At 33.3% G+C, this 22,509-nt stretch overlaps 1 protein-coding gene across 2 annotated transcripts in view; it reads right to left on the bottom strand.

The window, feature by feature from the left end:
- Positions 1-715: 715 nt before the first annotated feature.
- The window catches only part of LOC129757232 (uncharacterized), a 55,048-nt gene continuing 33,254 nt past the window's right edge, over positions 716-22,509 (bottom strand). Inside the window, exons 3-4 of one of the 2 annotated variants that reach the window (XM_055754387.1) lie at positions 1,359-1,589; positions 716-1,225 (exon numbers count right to left, since the gene is read on the bottom strand). In XM_055754387.1, the coding sequence (XP_055610362.1) occupies positions 1,012-1,225; positions 1,359-1,589 (445 nt within the window). In that variant the 3' untranslated portion in view covers positions 716-1,011. Of the gene's footprint in view, positions 1,226-1,354; positions 1,590-22,509 lie in introns of both variants that reach the window. The other variant, XM_055754395.1, reaches the window with a different exon arrangement.

The following is a 22,509-nucleotide window of genomic DNA, read 5'->3' on the forward strand; positions in this document are numbered from 1 at the left end:
TTCCAATCCTTTTCTATCTTACCAGCTGCTTGTCTTTGCCTACTGCTCTACCTATGCTTGTTAGGAAGTGAATGTTTATTTTCGTACTGATTCTGCATATGTCAATGCAGGCTGCTTGCTTATTATATTTTTATCAAGCGCACAAAGACAGGCAGCCGTTTGGATGCCATAAAATTGACCAATGGGAAATTATATAAGTTTACCTGATGTATTGTAATTTAGAAGGGTTTGAATTCGACTGTTAGAATTTGGAAAGGGATACCCATCAAACATTTTTGTAGGTATATTTCGCATTGGACAATTCCTCCAAAAACACCATTTGATTTTTAGCAATCTGGTTGCGCTGCAGGTCGTATCGCAGAGGGAACTACAAGGCAGTTTTCTCTCTTATAGTGTAGGAGAATAAATTTGGCGAAATAGTCTACAGAATCTGCGAACATCACGAACTTTTCACCATATTCGATTCAAACCGACTGATTAAAGTTTCTCAAATAAAAAAAGAAGCCGACTTCAAGTAACATTTTAAAGATCGTCTAGTATTTGGTAGAAATTGCGATTCACCGTAACGTTTTTAACGACTTTTCTAATGCGATTTTTTTCGGAATCTAATTTCGATTCTTACTATGAACCAACAAATGAATGTTCTTTTTACAAAAAAAAATTACAACACTAAGTTATAACAAATACGTATAATTTTCAACAATTTCCTAAATATGAATCACTAGCAGCTATTACACTATCTTACCTATCGAGTATTAAACAAACGGATTATCAACAAAACTCATCATTTCTTGGCACAGAGAAACAGACGTACACACTTGGAAAAAAATAACACCAATCAGGGAAGTGGTAGGTATTTTCACCCAAGTTATAGCAGCAGACCGCGCCCGTAAGCCCTATGCGATTGGCGTGTAAACTGTCATTTCATTTTCTATCAACACTAGGGGACCTTTGGGGGGTTATGAAAAGATGTGAACCTGTGTTTCAACCAAGGATCCCTGCCACAGCCCTCTACATCATCAACGGCTGCAGGGTGAACAGCTTCAGGAACCTGTGGTAGATGTAATCGGACAGGATCGATCTATAGCGGGACGCCGTAGCTATTGCTGGGCGCTTGGATCGAATTTGACCCATCGCCGGGAGGTCCGTACTGGTCGGCTGGAGGTCCTCCGAGGGAGAGGGAAGCACTTTCAGGATACGGGCCACCTGCATTCCCTTCTTGTTTCTGTTAATACAAAAAATTAAAAAAGAATACCCCATCATAAATTGTCAGTCTTCAAAGTTCTCTCAAAAGCATGAATACAGCATTCAAGCTGAATAAAACAAGTTTATCTGAAGAGCGGATTTTCGTCACCTGCGTTTTGTAGCGGATGAAGTAGACTTCGGGCTTGGATGGTGGAGTCGGGGCTGGCGTTGGAATGATGATCTCGGCCGGTTCGTCCTGCTTCTTAACCAACACGTAGACCAGGGTCTTTTCTTCGTTTTGAGGTAGCGGTGGAATCACAGGGGGAGGTGGTGTTGCCTGCACTGGAGCCTTGATGAATACAATCTTGTAGTGCTTTTGTGGGGGTGGAACGGAGATGGGTTTCCTGTTGGATGAAGGTTGAAATTGATGTCTCATCAGTAATTGTTATTTTACTGAGACTACTTATAAGAAGTAAATATAAAAATATGAACATGTGAATCTTTCGACATCTGTTCATCTCATTGCATTTCGACGCATGCCGCATTAGACTTTCATTATTGTAAGCAGGAGTAAGAGAAGGTACCTCTATCTGTGGTCTATTCTTGGGTCTGATTTATACAAGAATTGGACCAACGAAATTAGATTCAAGCCAGTAAAAAAAAACAGGCAACCCCACTACTATTTATTCCATTAACTGTCAAACGGTTTAGAACTGCCTCAAATTGGGTTAAAATCTCATCAGTTTTGGGAAAATCCTTATACCAGTTCCAAAAAGAAACAGTTTAAACTGGTATAATGGACCACGCATGCGGTTGCTTGGCATTAAATTCCTTATCGCTAATTAGTTCGCTACTGTTTTGTTAACAATTTTATTTGCTCACGAAATTTCTAGTGAAACAAGGAGTAGGGTGATTTGCCAATCGTTGCACAGCTAAGCACATGATTTTGGTATTTATGCTGTATTTTAGTCATTTCAACCAAATTCACTCGATTTTTTTTGTCGATGCACTCATACAGGATTGGTCAACAAGATCCCACGGTTCAAGCGTTTGAAAAAAGTGACATAAAAATTTAAAAAATCATTTAAAACAGCTTGTCTTTGCCCAATAGTTGCACAGGCAAATTTTGCGTCGTGCATAATGTTGTCCGATTTTTTCCAATGGTTGCACATTTCGAAAATCAGTCACCATGAGGTCGAATAGGCTGATTTTTTTTAACAGAAGCTTATTATGAGAACTTCTAGTTCAAATGCAATCTAATTTTTAGACGGCCCCTTATGAGGGGGAGGGGGGGGGGGGGGTGTTCCATATAAACAGTCCAATGCACTTTCCAATTCCAATTCGGGCCCAAAAAAAAACACAAAGCCGCCGGTTTGAGTGTCTGGAATAGCATCTATCACATGTGAAGTTTTCTCAGAAACTCAAACCCACCTCTTTATTTACCCAAAGCCATTTGAGTGGAGGTTAAATAACATAATTTGACCAGTGTTGAGCCTTTTTTTTAAATGTCCTACACATAAAATTTTATGTCTTTAAAATCCCATAGAATGAACTGAAAGGTATTTAATGCTTAATTTTTAAGTGGCTATTAACAGGTCAAAAGATTAGAGAACGTGATCTGTTTGGCGCTCTTTTACTCTTATGAAGAAGATGCGATTTTATAAAACAAATGTTTAAGGACTCACTTGGAAGTCGATCGATTTTTACATAATGAATCTCAAATTAAAACTTGAAAATGGACACAACCACGCCCAAAGTTTCAGATCGTTTGACTGATTTATGCTCATGATATACAATTTTGTATGAGAATTTTGTTTTCGAAAAGCTAATTGATTTAAATATCTTTTTAATATAAGTGAGTTTATTTGCAATTAATGTAACCTCTGTAGCATTTCATCAATCTTCAGGAAACAATCACATCACATAGAAATGCTTCCCAAGAGTTTTCCGGCTGAAAAACTGTTTTGAATTAAATTAAGTTTTACAAAAGCTATGACTGTTTATTTTTCTGGATGATAAGGGCCAAATAAAGCTTCACATAGATATCTCCAGTGACGGCAACTCGACAGCAGATTCGAATTCCTGAGAAAATTGCACGTCAGATAAGTAATATTTCGGGTCTTCCAACCTTCGACTTCTAGTTTTTGGGATTAAGGGTCGTAGTTTTCCTCCTGTGCAATATTCTGACAATATTCATAACAATATCAAGGGGATCGCTGATGACATGGAATAAAATTCTTTTTGATTTGTCGTCACGAGATAAGAGAAACAATTATTTTTCAGAACAGCTTTTAGATTCTTTACATAAAATGTTGAGTAAATGGTCTAAACTTCATTTTTAAGATTTGAAAAAATAGAAGAAATATACTTATGGATATATAAAGTGTCTTTGAATTATAGAATTAATTATTAAAAATCAAAATTGAGGCAAAAAATGTGAAAATTCTAAGTGGACGTAAATATCCACTTATTCAAAAAAAAAAAAAAAACATGCCATATCAATACACAATTTGAGTTGTTTTAGTTGCATGTAGTCAATGAACGTGTTCAGTTTTGTATGACAATTTGTATGCAAGAAGAACTTTTCGCATATACAAGAAATTCAAATAAGTTCGAAATGAATTTTGTTTCAAATTATTGGTTTTTCCCATTCTTAAGATTAATTGTTTGCCAGCATGAGAAGAAGCAAAATATTTCATGAAAAAAGTAATAAGCATTTCGAAATAAAAATTTGTGATCCATTGAAAAGTATTGTAAAATTGCAGGATTTGCTTTCTGAAGCTTTCAATAATTTCATGACATGTTTTTGCGAAAGTTTTAAATCATCAAACTTATTAGCTATGCAAAGCAGTATAATGCGATTCTTATTTTCAGCTAGTCAACCAGTTTTAAAATTAGCTGTCAAAACACTAAAATTTAAAAAAAATATTTACCTATTTTGAATTTCTTGTACTACAACGAATATCATTTCTAGGGTACAAGATAGGTTTAGTTTTTGTTCACATGCAATGCATTGCAAGAACCAAGAAATATTTTAAATCTAATATATAAAGATGAGTTGGACTATATATGTTTGTTTGTTTGTATGCACCTTATACAAATCCACACCGCTTAACCAATCAGTCTGAAATTTGGTACAGAAATGTAGTTGGACCAGGGTAAGGTTTTAGTAATAGTTTTGGGCCCCTCCCACTTAAGAAAAGGGACCCTCCCATACAACTTTCGTTTTTATTCCCAAGAACCAAAAGTCATGGCACCCATTTTGGCAAACATATTATTTTTCCTTTGGCGGGGTTATTTTCACCATCACCATGGGCCGGGCATTAGAAACGACCATCCAGAGCTCACGTGTACTGAGAGCAAATCAAAGCTTGCTGAGCATTTAGAATTTGGAAGGGAACATTTTGGCAGGTGTTTTTGTACATTCTACTGTTCAAAGCACGTGATACCGGTACGAGATATTTGGATGCAATAATATGCCTACATTTTGAATTTACAAATACAACTAGCCTGTTAGGAATAATTGACTGGAATTTTAGTAGCTTTCAAAGTGCTCTTCACCACCGCTGGGGGGCTTTGAGGGTCTACAAAAATATACAGTGAACTGAACAGTGAACAATGAATTGACTTTTTAAGCTGAACAACTATTTGGGCTGAGTGTTGAAAAGCTTATGAACCGATTTTCATAAATCCCAGCTTTTAAGATCCAGTCATTGTCATATTTTTGGGATTTTTCACTCAGCCTATTAGTTAGCCTTCGAGGAATTCAAACGGGGTTTAGAAAATTGATTAGGAAATTAAATCTCAGGTTTTGAGTTTTATACAATTCCATTCCATTGGCCAATTTCTAACTTTTGAGTCATTTTTGGTCATCAATGTGACTTGACAACATTGATCACTTTTCACAATAATTAATGGGATGATAGTGTCCAACAATGGAAACATTGAAATATAATTCAAATTAAATCTATTTCATAACATTAAAACGGTAACTTCGGTTCAGAGATTGTTTGTTTTCGATAACTTCAAAACACTGTTTGTGGAACTTTCAACATTTGAGAACAAACACTCATAAAGCAGTGTGATTCTAAAAAGCACACATACAATTGAAAACATGCAAAGTGAGTTTTCAACATGGTTCAACAAGATTCGAAAGTCTTTTTTAAAAATTTCTTAGTAAATAAAATTTGAATATACCATTGTACAGGGAAATCATCCAACTTGATCTCCAAAAGAGTCTTTTATTAAATGGGGGATGTGAAAATTAAAAAATAAATCAGTTTTATCAGCTGAAGATATCAAGTAAATGCTATTCAAGCTTCCTTAGAAATGGTGGGTGAAAAAATGTTTGTTATGATAGGATGAACAAGTATTCAAGGGAAATAGTTTTAAATTTCTTTAAACACAAACCTCATAACTAAAAATTTTTCGAAATTTTGAACACGAGGAGAACAATAAATAATCTCTATCAAAACCTAAAAAAGACTAACAAAACTAACAAAGCTATCATGATCTAAAATTGGCAAAATTTCTTATATCTAATGATCAATTCAAAGTTTCCAAAATTTCGGAAAGTCCAACGACTCATTTTGATTTACATTTTATGTGAACCCGAGCAAGGCCGGGTAAAATCAGCTAGTATACAAATAAATGTTTTTTTTAACTTTCAGTACATCTCTGATGGTTTTCGAATGAAAATTTGGATTTTCCGTACAAGCCTCCTTACTAATTCAAAACACGTTGTTATAATTCAGGACTTAATCAATCGCTTCCAAAATTTTTATTGCTATTTTTAGCTGTAAAAACAACCAAACAAAGTTATTGGAGGTTTACGAATTAATAAATTTGAAATTTCCAAACAAATTTTACAGCGGAATTATGTACAACAATGGGGCAGGAGGATATTGAGCGGACCAATTGTTGCACGATCCAACATATTTTCTGGTTAAGTATGAATCATAATTTTTTTTCAAAATCATGGTGTTAAAATTGTCCAACAAACGTTTCGTATAGAAAACTGATACGAAAAATGTTTTGTTCTGACGTAAAACCTTATTTGCCGTAGAAGGAATGTTAAGGTTTTTGTTAACAATTAGCACAAAAACCGCGCGAAAAAAACAAGAAAAATCAAAACTGTCATAAGATACACACTTACCAGCAGAAAATATCACAAAAGCCTCATTTCATCAGAAAACATTCCGAATTACACGATTCGGTATTATTTTTGAGGAAAAGTTGAAAAACAGCTGAAATATTGACAATTTAAGTCATGCTGTGCAACAATGGGTTAGGGGACAACGATTGGCAAATCACCCTATACAAACTTCACTAGGTGCAATTATTCAAGCAAGAATGCTGATGAATGTTCTTTCCCACAATGTTATGAAGTTTGTTTATCCGCATGTTCTCCATACATTAAGTTGAAAATATAATACATATACTATGTATTACATGCTGTCAAAAATGTAGTGGGAAGGAGCAGGGTTGGGGTGTCATTTAAAAAAAAACAGCGTTGATAAGAAAAAATCTCGTTTTTCAACTGCCCAAGTTAATTCCATTCACGATGTTCAATTATGAGACCTGAACCTGACATTGTCATAACTTTGTTTCAATACTAACCAATCAATTGAGTTGCGGATTTTCATAGGTGCCTAATTTAGAACTTATATTTAGCATTTCTAACTTTTTTTTGTCATTTTTTTGCAAAATAACTTCTAGTAAACGAAAAAAATGTACCGCTGACAATACGGACTGGAAGCAAAAATGTTTGAGAACATAACAAAAATTTTAGTGTTTTTTTAATCGTTGAAAAGTTGTAATACTTTTTCATTTGTTCAAGTTCCGAGTATTTGAAAAAATAGGGGTATAAGAGCGAACCAATGGATTCATAAGATAAGCCAATAATTAAAACACAAAAACCATACGACGTATTACAGGACACGATGACTAACTTAACGAATTAAATTTACCTTTTTTTTGTCGACCGGTTTCGGGCTCGATGTTGCCCATCGAAAAAATTCTGTGTTTTTGAGAATAAAAAAAACTGACTTTCTGTGATTTTACTCAAAAATTCTGTGATAGTTTTCTGTGATGATTCTGTGATTTCATTCAAAATTCATTGGGTCTTTTTACATTTTATTTAGGAAAAATAAATCATTACTGATTATCATACTTTGCTAATTCAAAGTAAGAAATCTAAATTTTATACTGACCACTCATTCTAAACTCAAATATTCTGTAAAATCTGTGAATATTTCAAAGTTTTGTGTTCTGTGACAAGGAATCTGTGATGAAAATTTGCTCAAAGTTCTGTGAAATTACAGATTTTTCTATGATTTCGGCAACCTTTCGTCGGACATTGTCCTGTAGATGGCAGGCGCGGTCCTATGGGGGGGGTGATCGGGGTGATCACCCCCCCCAAGCGGCAAAAAACCGTTACGAAAAACTCGCAAACGTTGGATTTTATATAAAAACTTAGAACTCTTCCTAGTAGGTGTACTTTCGATTTCTCAAATTTTTCCACTCCGTGGGGGTGTTTCTTCAAAAAAAAGAATTTATTAATCACTTAATAGCTTTAAATTGAAAAAAAAGTCGGTCCGCCCAACTAAAACAGCTGTAACTTGCAATTCCCTGGAACGGATTTCCCAAAATAACTTTCGTTAAGGTACTCAGCGTTGAAAAGAATTTGCTGACCATATACGCTACCGGCCATAAGCTTGGGATCATCCCCTCAAAAACAAGAAAATTTGTTTTTTTTTCCTGTAGGGGAGAGCCCACTGCGACCAGTAGTTGATCTATTGTGGTGTTTACTAAATTTGTTTGGTCATATCTCAGTCATCTTATGACATATTGCATTTCTTTTGATCTCATTCTAAAGTCGATGATCAAAACCTTTTTTGTATGTTTTTAGAAAAATGTATGTTAACTTATTATGACTTCAACTTGGGTTAAAGTTGGAAAATTTCCAAAATATCACACTTTATATTTCAACCCGATCAGTTCAGGGTTGGGTGGACCGAATTTAAAAATTCGAGTTGCATTTGAATCGTTTTTTTTTATAACCGTCAAAACACATTGTTTTTCAATTTTGTGCTATAAATTTGCATAATGTTTTAAACAGATAAAATAGCTACTTAAGTTATCGATCAAAAGTTTGGACTCACCCCTCAGTATGGTGTATCGGCAAAAAGTTTGGGATCATGCAAAACATGCAATTTAATTTCGTGCGTATCTCTGTCATCAAACAACGTATAGCTTATCTGAAAAGTTATATTTAATGCTCATGAGTTGTTTTCGCTTTTTGGATATTTAGTGAAAATGTTTTTTCAGACTAACTTCGTTGAAACTTTAGCTATAGTTTGATCATTTTTTTATAATGTTCACCAAATAAATGGTATGTTCAATAAATACCTGCATCTTATTTGGACCATAACTTTATTATCTTGCGAGTTATTGCAGATCGGTTTGGCTCCATGTTTGATGATCAACATATCTCGATCCTTGACTTGAGCATTTAAGTGTTGAATTGCCTTTGGGGCCGTTCAGATACCACGTAGACAGAAAAAAAATAAGATTTTTACCCCCATCTCCCTCTCCGTGCACAAGTGTGGAAATTTGGCAACCTCTACTCCCATCCCCCAAATGTTCACCTGGACAGATTCGATTTTTGTTGAATACATCTAATACTTCATTTCCATTTCATGTATGTATGTATGTATGTAGATAATCCACCATGGGTGCACGGATTCACCGCAGTTTCGTCAACACATGCGCTGAATTGCATAATTTAGATAACTAGTTCGGCAGACCTTCAATGCAAATCACCACATGCCCAACCCCATGGCTTCGTGTGAACTGTTATGGAATGAATGAGATATGTGTGAATGTAAGTATCATTTGGATGAACAAGTCAATCACTTACGCAACCGTTATAAGATTAATGACATTTTTAATGTTAATAATCTAGGACAGGTATTACGCATACGTTTAGATACCTGCCCAGTTGTCAAGTGATTGGTTGTTCTAATATTTTTATACAATAAAACAACAATCATTGAATTATACAATCTTACCTTTTTATGCATCCCAAATCTAACGTTTTACCTTATCTTACCAATATACAGCTTAATTCTTACCGCAGCTTTAACCTCAATTCTGTTTACCGGCCAAATCCATCTTTTCTTAAAAGCAGAATATTTTGAGAAAAACGTGAGACCTTAAAAACTAACTGGGACAATCTAGATGAAGTATTTGAAAAAAAAAATGCCTTTAACCAAATGTTGGTTGGAGAAAAAATACGTTAGGGGCCGTTCACATACCACAATAACTAATTTGGAAAAATGCATTTAAATGGGATGGGTACACCGTAACGTTATCAATAATAGAAGAAAAAAAATGCCATTGATTGGCTGGAGAATCCGTGAGGCACAACATGCACCCACACGCCACTGAACACTCTTCTGCTCCTCGGAACATTAGATTGTTCTAACACTGAATCAATCGAAATTATCAATTAATCCACTGTACGAACCCTACAACGATTCAAAGAACAGAAAAATATTCGGCAACACACACGCACACGGCACCTGTACACGAAACCTCGAAAACCACGAAAACTCATAATGGGACTTGCCAAAACAAAATCCCTCCGACCGGTAGCAAATTTAAAAAGTCAGCGATTGCTGCGATTAACCACTAAAAGAAATGACCGAAAGGACCGAAATGACCTGGTCGTTGGGAAGCAGATGAATTTTGAATATATGTACCTACAACACAACTATAAAGATTGGGATTGCTACGATCTACCAGTATGAAATTATTTTGTTGGAGGATAGAGAAAAACTACTAAGAAGAAAACAAATGGAACGCTCTCACCGATATTCTGCCCTCTTACTGCTTTCGCCCCCTTCCCTCGTATGTTACGATGCATTTCAAAGTGGGCGTTAACACATATTCCGCCAGCACCAGTCCGGTTCGCTTTGCACTAATCAATCAGGGGTCACATTTTCTCAGGTTTCATTAGTTTCTCACGTATTTTCCCCCTTTTCTTCCAACATCAATAACAACAATTTTTAAAGCGACGATTTTTCAAACAAACGAAACATTTTTTTTTGCTTTTGTTTCGAATCGCGAACCGAGCAAAATGTGTAAATCTCAACTTATTAACTTAAACAAAATCTAGCTTTCCTCTTCTCCTCTAATGGTTTATTGTAGACATTTTTCTACTCCTGATGTATTCGTCTCTTTTGAAAAAACATTAATACTGCAGTGTTAAAAAAAATACAACTACGACTCAATACAATTAATTTTAACCTATTCAAATAGGTTCGAATAGTTAAGACTCTTTAAGAGATTTTATGAGATTGTTTTCCTTGTCTGCATTGACCGAAACTTCAAAAATCATCCCTGTTATGTTCTACTGTAAAATATGAAATTTAATTGATGGTGTATATGTTTTCAAAGTAGTCGAAGATTCCTTTGAATTCAGCTACAGTAGGAAGGAAGGAAGGAATCTTCGACTACTTTGAAATCATAGTTTCATTCAGCTAAGAGGTTCTTCAAACCTTTGATTATTAGTTGTATATGTATTATGATGTATGATGTTTGTATACACAGCAAAAAAAAGTGTTTCTATATTACATCAAAAACGTGCACTTAACTTGAGTCGCTAAAGGTAACTAACTGTTTTGATGTACAAAGCTACTGCACGATTTTGATGTAAAAAAAATTACACTTAAAATATGTATCGCAGAAGACGAACTCGAGCACGGAGATAACGTTGCCGTTTCCGTTTTTTTTTTCTCTAAATTTGGCTAAATTTCATGCAGTTCGTTTTTTACAATATTATGTGACGTAAGAGTTCAACTAAGAATCAGTTTCAGGCTGTAATTTCTATGCGTATAATGGGATTGGAAAATTAAATCAGATTGAAAGACAGCAATAAAATTTAAAGAGATGATTTTATTTCTTTAATATAATGACAAATTTAAGAATCTCACAAAATTCATTGTTAGAGTTTGTGGTGTTTTTTTTTGTTTTTGTCTTCAGAAAAACATTTTCTTTTGTCAACTTTGTTTTTGAAACAGTACTTTTCTTCTTGAACTGTTTGAAAACGGGAAGCTTTTTTAGTTAGGTCTTAGAAAGAGAAACCGTACAAAACAGAGCCTAGCATAATCCTTTTGAAATGTTTCACAGTTTGATAATGGGCTGCCTTACTCGAACTGAAATTGCCAAGGTATTTGGGCATTCTTCATTCAACCTTGTTTCGTTTTTCTGGGATTTGAACGATCTCACGTTATATTTCCAGCTTTACGCACGCATCCCTGTTTAAACAAGGGATACGACACGTACTCTTTTAAGAGAACATGTATTTTTTTCGATCGAGTATCGAGCGTACTCTTCTTATTGAGAAAATTTACCAAATGTACTCTTTTTTTTTTAATTAAAAATCAATATAAAATGTGTTTACACGATTAAATAGAAAAATATAATCCAAGTAGGAAGATCTATGCGCCTGGATGATATGCAATACTAGAGCAAAAGGATAGGGGTTGTCGATATATTTCGTTTAATCCGACGCAACGGTTGAAAAGTTAGCAGTGTGTGGCAATTTCATCGAAGACACCTTTTGAAACCATATTGGGGGTTTCAGTTTATTTTATTTAAATTTGACTTTCGGATATCCAGGGTGGCCACTCAAAATCAATTTTTAATTTCCCGCATTTTTCCCGTTTTTTTCCCGCATGATCTCACGAAATTCCCGCTTTTAAACAACAGAAAACCAAACAAAATTCCGAATATTCATTTTTGAAGCCATATAAACGAAAATCGATTAAGCTTTCTTTTAATGGTAAATGATCTTTAAATGATTTTTGTTTCAGTTATGTTTACCAATTAAACTGCAAATCATTAGATTGAAAGCCGGGTTTTTTTTCAATTTTCTAAAACTATGTCACTCGATTCGAAAATGTTGATTATCATTTTTAAATTTTATTTGTATGTCATATATTTTTAAATATTTCAATTTTTTCGTCAATCAAGCTTGCCTCTCTCTGAGCGTCGAAAAGCACCTTCAATTTTTTCGCTTCCAGTTCCTTACTCTCCTTTTCTGCCTGTCGCTATAGTTATTTTTCAGGTTTTCCTCCATTTTTTTGCTTTTAGGGACTCGACATATCCCGAATGAGAATTGAGATCATGCATCCTGGCTTAAAGATTTCGTTATCGTTATATCTGTAACTCCCCCTGACCCCATGATAAGCCTCTTTCCGTATCGTCGCGTTGCCATGAGACAAAATTAGAAATTTTCTGCAATAAGGTCGTTAAATTGGAGAACTCCTTTTTTGATTCGCCCATAAGTTCCATCCAAAAAATGTCCAATCGTTGTGTTTTTCTTCGATATCCCGAAATGATGTTTTTATTGAAGATATTGCACACAATTGTCCGAATTCGTCCTTAATTTTATCAGCACAAGCTCTACTTAAGTGTTGCTTGTCAACAAGTACTTCTAGGCACAGCTCTAAACGTTTTTTGGCAATATCTGGATAATGTGCAATCACATCGGGATTGGATAGGATAAGTCAAGGGAGATCGTATTACCATTTTATTCAAAAATCCACTGTAAAACGAACTACAGCTATTTCTGAATACAAGGATATCCTTGTCGGAAACATGACCAGACTCTTTTGCTTTCTTAATTGCCGATTAAGTTGAGAATCCAATTTCTACGCTTCTAGGAGGTAGGAGATTTATTTTTGTGTTCTATAAGTGTTTTTGATTTTACGTTTAGTCGTTCAGGTCTGGCTTTACAACTTTCTCTATTAATGCTGTTACAAGCCCGGTTTATCCATCGAAGAGAAACGGAACCATCGGTGCGTCTGTCTGATACTCGCGTAAAAAGGACTCAACAGTCGAAGCGGCCGTAAAAAAAACTCAATTTTGGTCCCAGCGAATTATCATCTACAGCTTTAGCAACAATGTCGAATACCTTCGACCGGAAAATCGCTTAAAATTTGAATGATTTTCCTTAATATTTTTCTCCTCTTGTTTTTTTTACCTCGTCGACAAACCGTTTGAGGTACGGTAGCATTTTGGCAGCACGTTCTGCAACGCGTTCATTTTCCACCCAGCGAACGTCACAAAATTTTAACGGAAATATTTGAACCCGTTACTGCAGTATAATCTGCCCTTCTAAGTGGAATGTTTTTTAACAGCCTATACAACGTCTTCAAAAATTCATCGAAATTTCATTCACTTTTCCTCAGTCCCTCCTTGAACGCTTTATTTACAGTGTGAAGTCCACAGCTTCCCAAGGTCATTCGAGCGCGTCGACGATAAGAATGTAGAACCAATATACCTTGCTTCAACTAGGTTTGTGTTCCAGAAGCGCATACTAATATCCATTTGTTGCTTCTGCACAATCTTATTTAACGTTTCGTCAAATCCTAATACCAACTCGCTACAATTCTGTTGTAAATTGAAAACTTCATTCAAAAAATAGAGAGCAATACCGTGTGGAATCAAATAGCCTATTTTTGTTCTTCCCATTTCTATTCGATTAGCAATCTGGCTGTTCGGGAACATCCTTTTGTTGTTCAATGAAGCAAGTTCAAACTAATCGAAACAGTTCCAGTTCGGCAGGAGGATTCGTTTCGACCTGGTAGAAATCGGTCGAAGTCAATTGGAAAGCGACTGGTGATCAACTGTCAATCCATTTCCACTTGTTTCGACCTATTTCGACTGAACTTCATTGAACAGATTTTCACTGAGCCAAAAATTCCCGACTTTTTGAAAAAAATCCCGGCTTTTTCCCGCTTTTTTCCCGTTGGATTTCAAATCCCGTCTTTTCCCGGATGGGTGGCCACCCTGGATATCAATCGAACAGGGGCGCAACGAGCGAGGTGGTTAGACCAAGTGGAGCGTGATCTGGCGAACGTGGGGTGCCCGAGAAATTGGAGAACGGTTGCTATGAACCGAGTGAATTTTAGGAATTATGTTCGTCAAGTTATGTCGTGAGACCGAATACTATGTAAATAAATAAATAAATTTCGGATATCAATGAGATATTTGAATATTTATTTTATTTCAATGATTTTAACATCCCTTAGGACCCCTTAGCGGCGCCGGCCCTAATACTTCATTTCCATTTCATGGTTTAATTTTCATTGCAAGCTCCGATTTGTACAGAATGCATTCTCAAAAGCCCATATTTTTTTTTCTGAATTAAACACATCGAAACTGTCTTGACAATTTAAATTAAAAAGATACATTTAAATTTCAGAAAACTTTTTTTTAAATAATTTCTCATTTTGGAACGTTTTTGAAAAAAAATGAGCTTTGATTGTATTTGCTTTGACGTAGCAAAAATGATCGATTTTGATTTATTGATATTAAACGATTCTTCTTAATTCAAACTTAATTTGATAATTTTTTAGATATTTAGAATTTTAATTTACATACTTTTTCGTTTGAAAAAGAAATTAAAATTTTAGATAAAAAAATGGAAAATTGCCAAACACGTCAAATTAAAAAAGTTTCTTTTTTTTAAATAAATTATTAATTCTTCTTTCTAAGGCTTATTTGCTGTGATATTTTACGTTTTTCATAAGCTTTTATGCACTTATACCCTTTTGGCTCGAAGAGCCTCATACATTTTCAGCCGTTATCACAATTAAACAATTTTAATAATGATCAATAGTTTTTATAAAGTTAAAATTAAATTAATAATAAAAACTACATTTAAAATGTGAAATTAAGATTATTGGTTGAAACTTGATATCAGTTATACTTCAAATTCTATACAAAGCTCGAAAAAAATTTGTGTTTTCCACCAACTTTGATTAGTACTTTGACTCCAAAGCTGTAAGAGGCTCACGTTACCTGCGGATGTACATATGTGACTGCAGTTTTCACGCATTGTTTGTTTTCTTTGCAAAAAGTGATAAAATTTTTTTATCTATTCTATCATTACTTCAAAAATATTACTCACAGTGGTATTTTCGGCAGAATATTTGGTGATGCAAACAATACTTTTGAACACATTTTAAGCTAATTTACGATTTCTCATGTTCAGAATATTTGTTTCACTGAATACTTGAAAAAAGCCAATAGTCGGTATTCGGCTGTTCGCACTATTCGGTAAATCTCTAATGATATCTATTCAATTTTCGAAAAAATACTGAAAATACTACATCTGAAATAGAGGTCAGAAATTTATTTCCAAAATCAGTTTTAAAAGCATAGGCTCCAAAAACTAGCCTTTGGTTTAATTTTTCCCAGGGGAGATAAAACTAATCCGTCATTCCCGACTATTTTCTCGGAAACAAGGCCATCGCTCAAGTTAAACCTTCGAAAGATATTTTTCTAATTTGTGACCAACAAGGCTGGATTTCAGGATTCACACCAATAATATCGCCGATACTGTTTTTAGCTTATGTGCACAATAATATTTAAAACGTTGAGCAGAAATTTAGCTTGATGATTTAGGTTAAAAATCCACTCTGCATCTGAAAGTTCGGTTATTTTAATTGCAAATCATTATGTCTCAGAAATTAACTCTTTATTCAATTCAAACATTATAAAAAAAAGTTTGAAAATATTGACAGCATGAAGAAAACATACGACTTTTCACTTTTTTCATAAGTAATTCGTTGCAATTTAGTTACTTTTTCTGTGGAATCAGCTTCAACAAAATTAAAAATCTAGTATGAGAGCTTGAAATTCAAGAAAAAAAACAAATAAATATGGAGTTCCAAAAGCTGCATACCTAAGAATATGATTTTTATGATCTTATTTAAGAATTAAATTTAAATTGAAAAATTTAAGAATTTGAACAAGAACTAAAAAAAAATCGATACTTCAGAAAAATAATTAAATGTTCAGTCTTAAATTTATATTAATTATTAACAAACTTATCTAAAATAATTGTTTTGGAATCGTTGCAAAATGAGAATTATTAAAATTTTAGTGAAGGTCATAGCCTGATATGAAAATTCCCAGTAACAATATTGTGGATAACTTGGAGATTTTTTTTTTACATTTTCTTCTACGAAAATGTGTGTTCAATTTTCATTTGTGAAATGACATTGATATCAGAAAATTCTTTAAAGAATTCTTAAAGTTATGAAATTCCAAACTGCCAAATGTAAAAATTACTAAAATGATCTTTTTATCAAAACTTTTTCGCAGTGATCATCTAAGATTCGGAGAAAGGATATCAAAATAAGAATTTTGTAAAAAAAATGTTCACTATTTTTCTTTAATTTCCAATTTTGTCAAATAACAAACACACTACCGACCTTCTCCAACACCCCCCCCCCCCCCCCTCCTCCATCTCCTACTCTGTTTCTTAAAATACACGTATTTTCGCCAGATATTTACGATCCTTTTTATTGCCTGATTTTTAAAAATTTGGAAAATCACCCCCCCCAAGAGCCAACTCTAGGACCGCCCCTGGTAGATGGTCAACATCGTGCCAACTTTTTGTGATTGATTTTGACAGCAAAAGTTGAGAATTTTCATAACTTTGTTCTTGATTAAATTTATTGAAATAAAATAATTGTGCATCATATATTGTGCATCAACTGGAAGATAAGGACTAGTTAAACTTTGAATAGAAAGTGTCATTTTTCCATAACAATGTAGTTACTAGAAGAATATGATTGCGATCTAGATAACGTTGATTTAAATACTCTCAAAATAGTCAATAAAATGTTTCAATACTTCGAAAACACAAAATATTATGGAAGATTTGTTTCAAATACAGGAAGATCAACGCATTGTTTACATCGAACTGCATTCGAATGATGTGTGCTTAGTAAAGATGCATTCAAGGGAGTTTGAAAAAGCATTTTTTTTTAATTAAAAATTAAAAATCAAAGATAAATTAAAGGGTTTCTCCATTAAAATAAAAAAAAAAGCAATAAATGAACAAAAATTAAGCTTTCTTCATCTTCGCCTTTTTTTCGGTGAACTTTTTCTAAGATATCTGGTAGGTACCAAACACGAAAAATTAAATACCTAATTGAAAGTATTATATATTATATTTCATGTATTAGCATATTTCATGTATTAGCAAAGGCAACCTAGTTATTCACGAGTTTTGCCCTAACTGCTGTCATTGTGTTCGTTTATCGATTTAGAAGTTCACCACTTTTGCCCAAGGTTTGAACCTCAAGCAAGCGATTGCAACCCGTAGAAGTTTGCCCCCGTGCCAGTGAAGAAATCGCAAACGCTAATGAAGTAAACTAAATTTTTTTGATTTAATCATTTGTTGAAAAATTAACATCAACAGATCGCACTCCAGCAGAAAAAAAGAAAGTTATATTAGGACAAATTATTTTTTTTAACTGATAAGGTTTCGATGATATTATATTTATGTTTCGACTATCTGTTAACAATATTTCAAAATTTCAAAATTCTTCAATCTATATTTAGGTTCAAAAAATGTTTATGAAGTCTAAACAAAACTGGAACTGAATATCAAAATCACTGTTATAACAGCATAAATCGGTATAAGAAAGACCTGCATTGAATATACCTATTTGGACCGTAAATGGCTGGTAAAAAGGAAATTTTTTATAACATTTTTTTTTTACTTTTTTCTTTTGATATTATTTTGTTACTCATTCGACAATATTTTTGTTATAAAATGGAAAAATTTGTTCACCATGGGTGCTCAGAATCACCTCATTTTGGCATAGTTGACGATTGCGTGTATGTCATAAGTTGAATATTTAAAATAATTATCAAAAAATTAAAATACATTGCCAATCCTGTTAGAAATTTATGTTAAATGATTACAGGTTTTGACCATGGGTGCACGGTTGCACTTCAATTTTGTGGTTTTTCACTATGGGTGCACGGATTCACCGCATTTTCATCAAATATTGCATTTTTTTTTTTGAAAAAGTATTTTGACAAATCTTATAACTATAACGAACTGAAAATGCGGTGGATCCCGTGCACCCGTAGTGAAGAACCATGGATATTACACAAATTTTCTTTCTAATCTATTATTATATGCTAGTTTAATGGTATTGCGGTTAACGTTATAATGAAAAATTCTTGATAGAAGAATTACAGATATGAAAGAAATGACGGATAGATAAAGCAGATGCTTATTAGAAGAAAATTTATAGGTGTTGAAAATTGAGTCAAGAGCATATTTTTACGAAAAGCTTCAATGGTGCGTTTTAGACTCTTTGTCCCACATCAATTGAATGGCTGAGAGAAGTAATAGCGAGAGGCGCAATTACGTTCACCCATACATCCAACCCGATGGATTGGCGAAGCACGTGCTTCCCAATCGGACAAAAAAGTCTAGACCGCATGACGAGTGACTATTCGTTAAAAAAAGAATACAATCATTTCTAATCTATTAATGCCGTTATTCTTTACCTTTGGCATGTAAAAAAGTTGATTTTGGATGAATGGCAGTGAAACCTTGCATCAATGGTAAATTGCTCAACTTAAAGAAAAACAGAAGATAAAATGGAGGACGGTTGAATTTCAGGAATTGTGTTCGTCAAGTGTCATATCGTGAGACAGATTACTAGAAAATAAAATGAAAACTATACCAAATCTAAACATGTCAACCATGTCTCAATATGAATTTTAAATCAACCATTTTTATTTAAAGTTCCGTTTTATTCGTTTCCGGAAAAAAAGTTTCAATCATATCTTGACATTATATATTTATTTATTATAATAATTCAGGTATTTCCAATCGTATATTTATCTGATAAGATGGTAATTGAATCAACATCAAGGAAATTGGAGAACGGTTGGCATTGACCGAGTGAGTTTTAGGAATTATGTGCCTCAAGTTATGTCGTGTGACGGAAAACTGTGAAAACAAAAATAATGAATCAATATTGTTGAATTCCTATGTCGATTTGTTTCTTCAAAAAAAAATTCAAATGAATAATATTGATTTAGTCAAAATGCCGTCCAAGGAAGAAGAGCAGCGTATCAAAATTTTGCTCGCGCATCGCGAAAATCCGAGCTACTCGCACGCAAAGCTGGAGAAATCGCTAAAAGTTGCCAAATCAACCGTTACAAATGTAATTATCTAAAGTGTTTGGGGAACGTTTGTCGACAGCCAGGAAGTCTGGATCGGGGGGAAATCGAAAACCGGAAGCCGCTGAGACGACAAAGAGAGTTGCCGGTAGTTTCATGCGAAACCCTAATCTCTCTCTCCGACATGCCGCACATAAGCTGGGTGTATCGTCTACAATCGTGCATCGAGCCAAAAAACGAGCCAGACTATCGACTTAAAAAAAGTTAGTGACTCCAAATCGCGATGACAAACAAAATACGACGGCCAAAGCTCGATCCCGAAGTTAAATTTCGGATATCAATGAGATATTTGAATATTTATTTTATTTCAATGATTTTAACATCCCTTAGGACCCCTTAGCGGCGCCGGCCCTAATACTTCATTTCCATTTCATGGTTTAATTTTCATTGCAAGCTCCGATTTGTACAGAATGCATTCTCAAAAGCCCATATTTTTTTTTCTGAATTAAACACATCGAAACTGTCTTGACAATTTAAATTAAAAAGATACATTTAAATTTCAGAAAACTTTTTTTTAAATAATTTCTCATTTTGGAACGTTTTTGAAAAAAAATGAGCTTTGATTGTATTTGCTTTGACGTAGCAAAAATGATCGATTTTGATTTATTGATATTAAACGATTCTTCTTAATTCAAACTTAATTTGATAATTTTTTAGATATTTAGAATTTTAATTTACATACTTTTTCGTTTGAAAAAGAAATTAAAATTTTAGATAAAAAAATGGAAAATTGCCAAACACGTCAAATTAAAAAAGTTTCTTTTTTTTAAATAAATTATTAATTCTTCTTTCTAAGGCTTATTTGCTGTGATATTTTACGTTTTTCATAAGCTTTTATGCACTTATACCCTTTTGGCTCGAAGAGCCTCATACATTTTCAGCCGTTATCACAATTAAACAATTTTAATAATGATCAATAGTTTTTATAAAGTTAAAATTAAATTAATAATAAAAACTACATTTAAAATGTGAAATTAAGATTATTGGTTGAAACTTGATATCAGTTATACTTCAAATTCTATACAAAGCTCGAAAAAAATTTGTGTTTTCCACCAACTTTGATTAGTACTTTGACTCCAAAGCTGTAAGAGGCTCACGTTACCTGCGGATGTACATATGTGACTGCAGTTTTCACGCATTGTTTGTTTTCTTTGCAAAAAGTGATAAAATTTTTTTATCTATTCTATCATTACTTCAAAAATATTACTCACAGTGGTATTTTCGGCAGAATATTTGGTGATGCAAACAATACTTTTGAACACATTTTAAGCTAATTTACGATTTCTCATGTTCAGAATATTTGTTTCACTGAATACTTGAAAAAAGCCAATAGTCGGTATTCGGCTGTTCGCACTATTCGGTAAATCTCTAATGATATCTATTCAATTTTCGAAAAAATACTGAAAATACTACATCTGAAATAGAGGTCAGAAATTTATTTCCAAAATCAGTTTTAAAAGCATAGGCTCCAAAAACTAGCCTTTGGTTTAATTTTTCCCAGGGGAGATAAAACTAATCCGTCATTCCCGACTATTTTCTCGGAAACAAGGCCATCGCTCAAGTTAAACCTTCGAAAGATATTTTTCTAATTTGTGACCAACAAGGCTGGATTTCAGGATTCACACCAATAATATCGCCGATACTGTTTTTAGCTTATGTGCACAATAATATTTAAAACGTTGAGCAGAAATTTAGCTTGATGATTTAGGTTAAAAATCCACTCTGCATCTGAAAGTTCGGTTATTTTAATTGCAAATCATTATGTCTCAGAAATTAACTCTTTATTCAATTCAAACATTATAAAAAAAAGTTTGAAAATATTGACAGCATGAAGAAAACATACGACTTTTCACTTTTTTCATAAGTAATTCGTTGCAATTTAGTTACTTTTTCTGTGGAATCAGCTTCAACAAAATTAAAAATCTAGTATGAGAGCTTGAAATTCAAGAAAAAAAACAAATAAATATGGAGTTCCAAAAGCTGCATACCTAAGAATATGATTTTTATGATCTTATTTAAGAATTAAATTTAAATTGAAAAATTTAAGAATTTGAACAAGAACTAAAAAAAAATCGATACTTCAGAAAAATAATTAAATGTTCAGTCTTAAATTTATATTAATTATTAACAAACTTATCTAAAATAATTGTTTTGGAATCGTTGCAAAATGAGAATTATTAAAATTTTAGTGAAGGTCATAGCCTGATATGAAAATTCCCAGTAACAATATTGTGGATAACTTGGAGATTTTTTTTTTACATTTTCTTCTACGAAAATGTGTGTTCAATTTTCATTTGTGAAATGACATTGATATCAGAAAATTCTTTAAAGAATTCTTAAAGTTATGAAATTCCAAACTGCCAAATGTAAAAATTACTAAAATGATCTTTTTATCAAAACTTTTTCGCAGTGATCATCTAAGATTCGGAGAAAGGATATCAAAATAAGAATTTTGTAAAAAAAATGTTCACTATTTTTCTTTAATTTCCAATTTTGTCAAATAACAAACACACTACCGACCTTCTCCAACACCCCCCCCCCCCCCTCCTCCATCTCCTACTCTGTTTCTTAAAATACACGTATTTTCGCCAGATATTTACGATCCTTTTTATTGCCTGATTTTTAAAAATTTGGAAAATCACCCCCCCCAAGAGCCAACTCTAGGACCGCCCCTGGTAGATGGTCAACATCGTGCCAACTTTTTGTGATTGATTTTGACAGCAAAAGTTGAGAATTTTCATAACTTTGTTCTTGATTAAATTTATTGAAATAAAATAATTGTGCATCATATATTGTGCATCAACTGGAAGATAAGGACTAGTTAAACTTTGAATAGAAAGTGTCATTTTTCCATAACAATGTAGTTACTAGAAGAATATGATTGCGATCTAGATAACGTTGATTTAAATACTCTCAAAATAGTCAATAAAATGTTTCAATACTTCGAAAACACAAAATATTATGGAAGATTTGTTTCAAATACAGGAAGATCAACGCATTGTTTACATCGAACTGCATTCGAATGATGTGTGCTTAGTAAAGATGCATTCAAGGGAGTTTGAAAAAGCATTTTTTTTTAATTAAAAATTAAAAATCAAAGATAAATTAAAGGGTTTCTCCATTAAAATAAAAAAAAAAGCAATAAATGAACAAAAATTAAGCTTTCTTCATCTTCGCCTTTTTTTCGGTGAACTTTTTCTAAGATATCTGGTAGGTACCAAACACGAAAAATTAAATACCTAATTGAAA

Source organism: Uranotaenia lowii, chromosome 1 (assembly GCF_029784155.1).
Source record: "Uranotaenia lowii strain MFRU-FL chromosome 1, ASM2978415v1, whole genome shotgun sequence".
NCBI lineage: Eukaryota > Metazoa > Arthropoda > Insecta > Diptera > Culicidae > Uranotaenia > Uranotaenia lowii.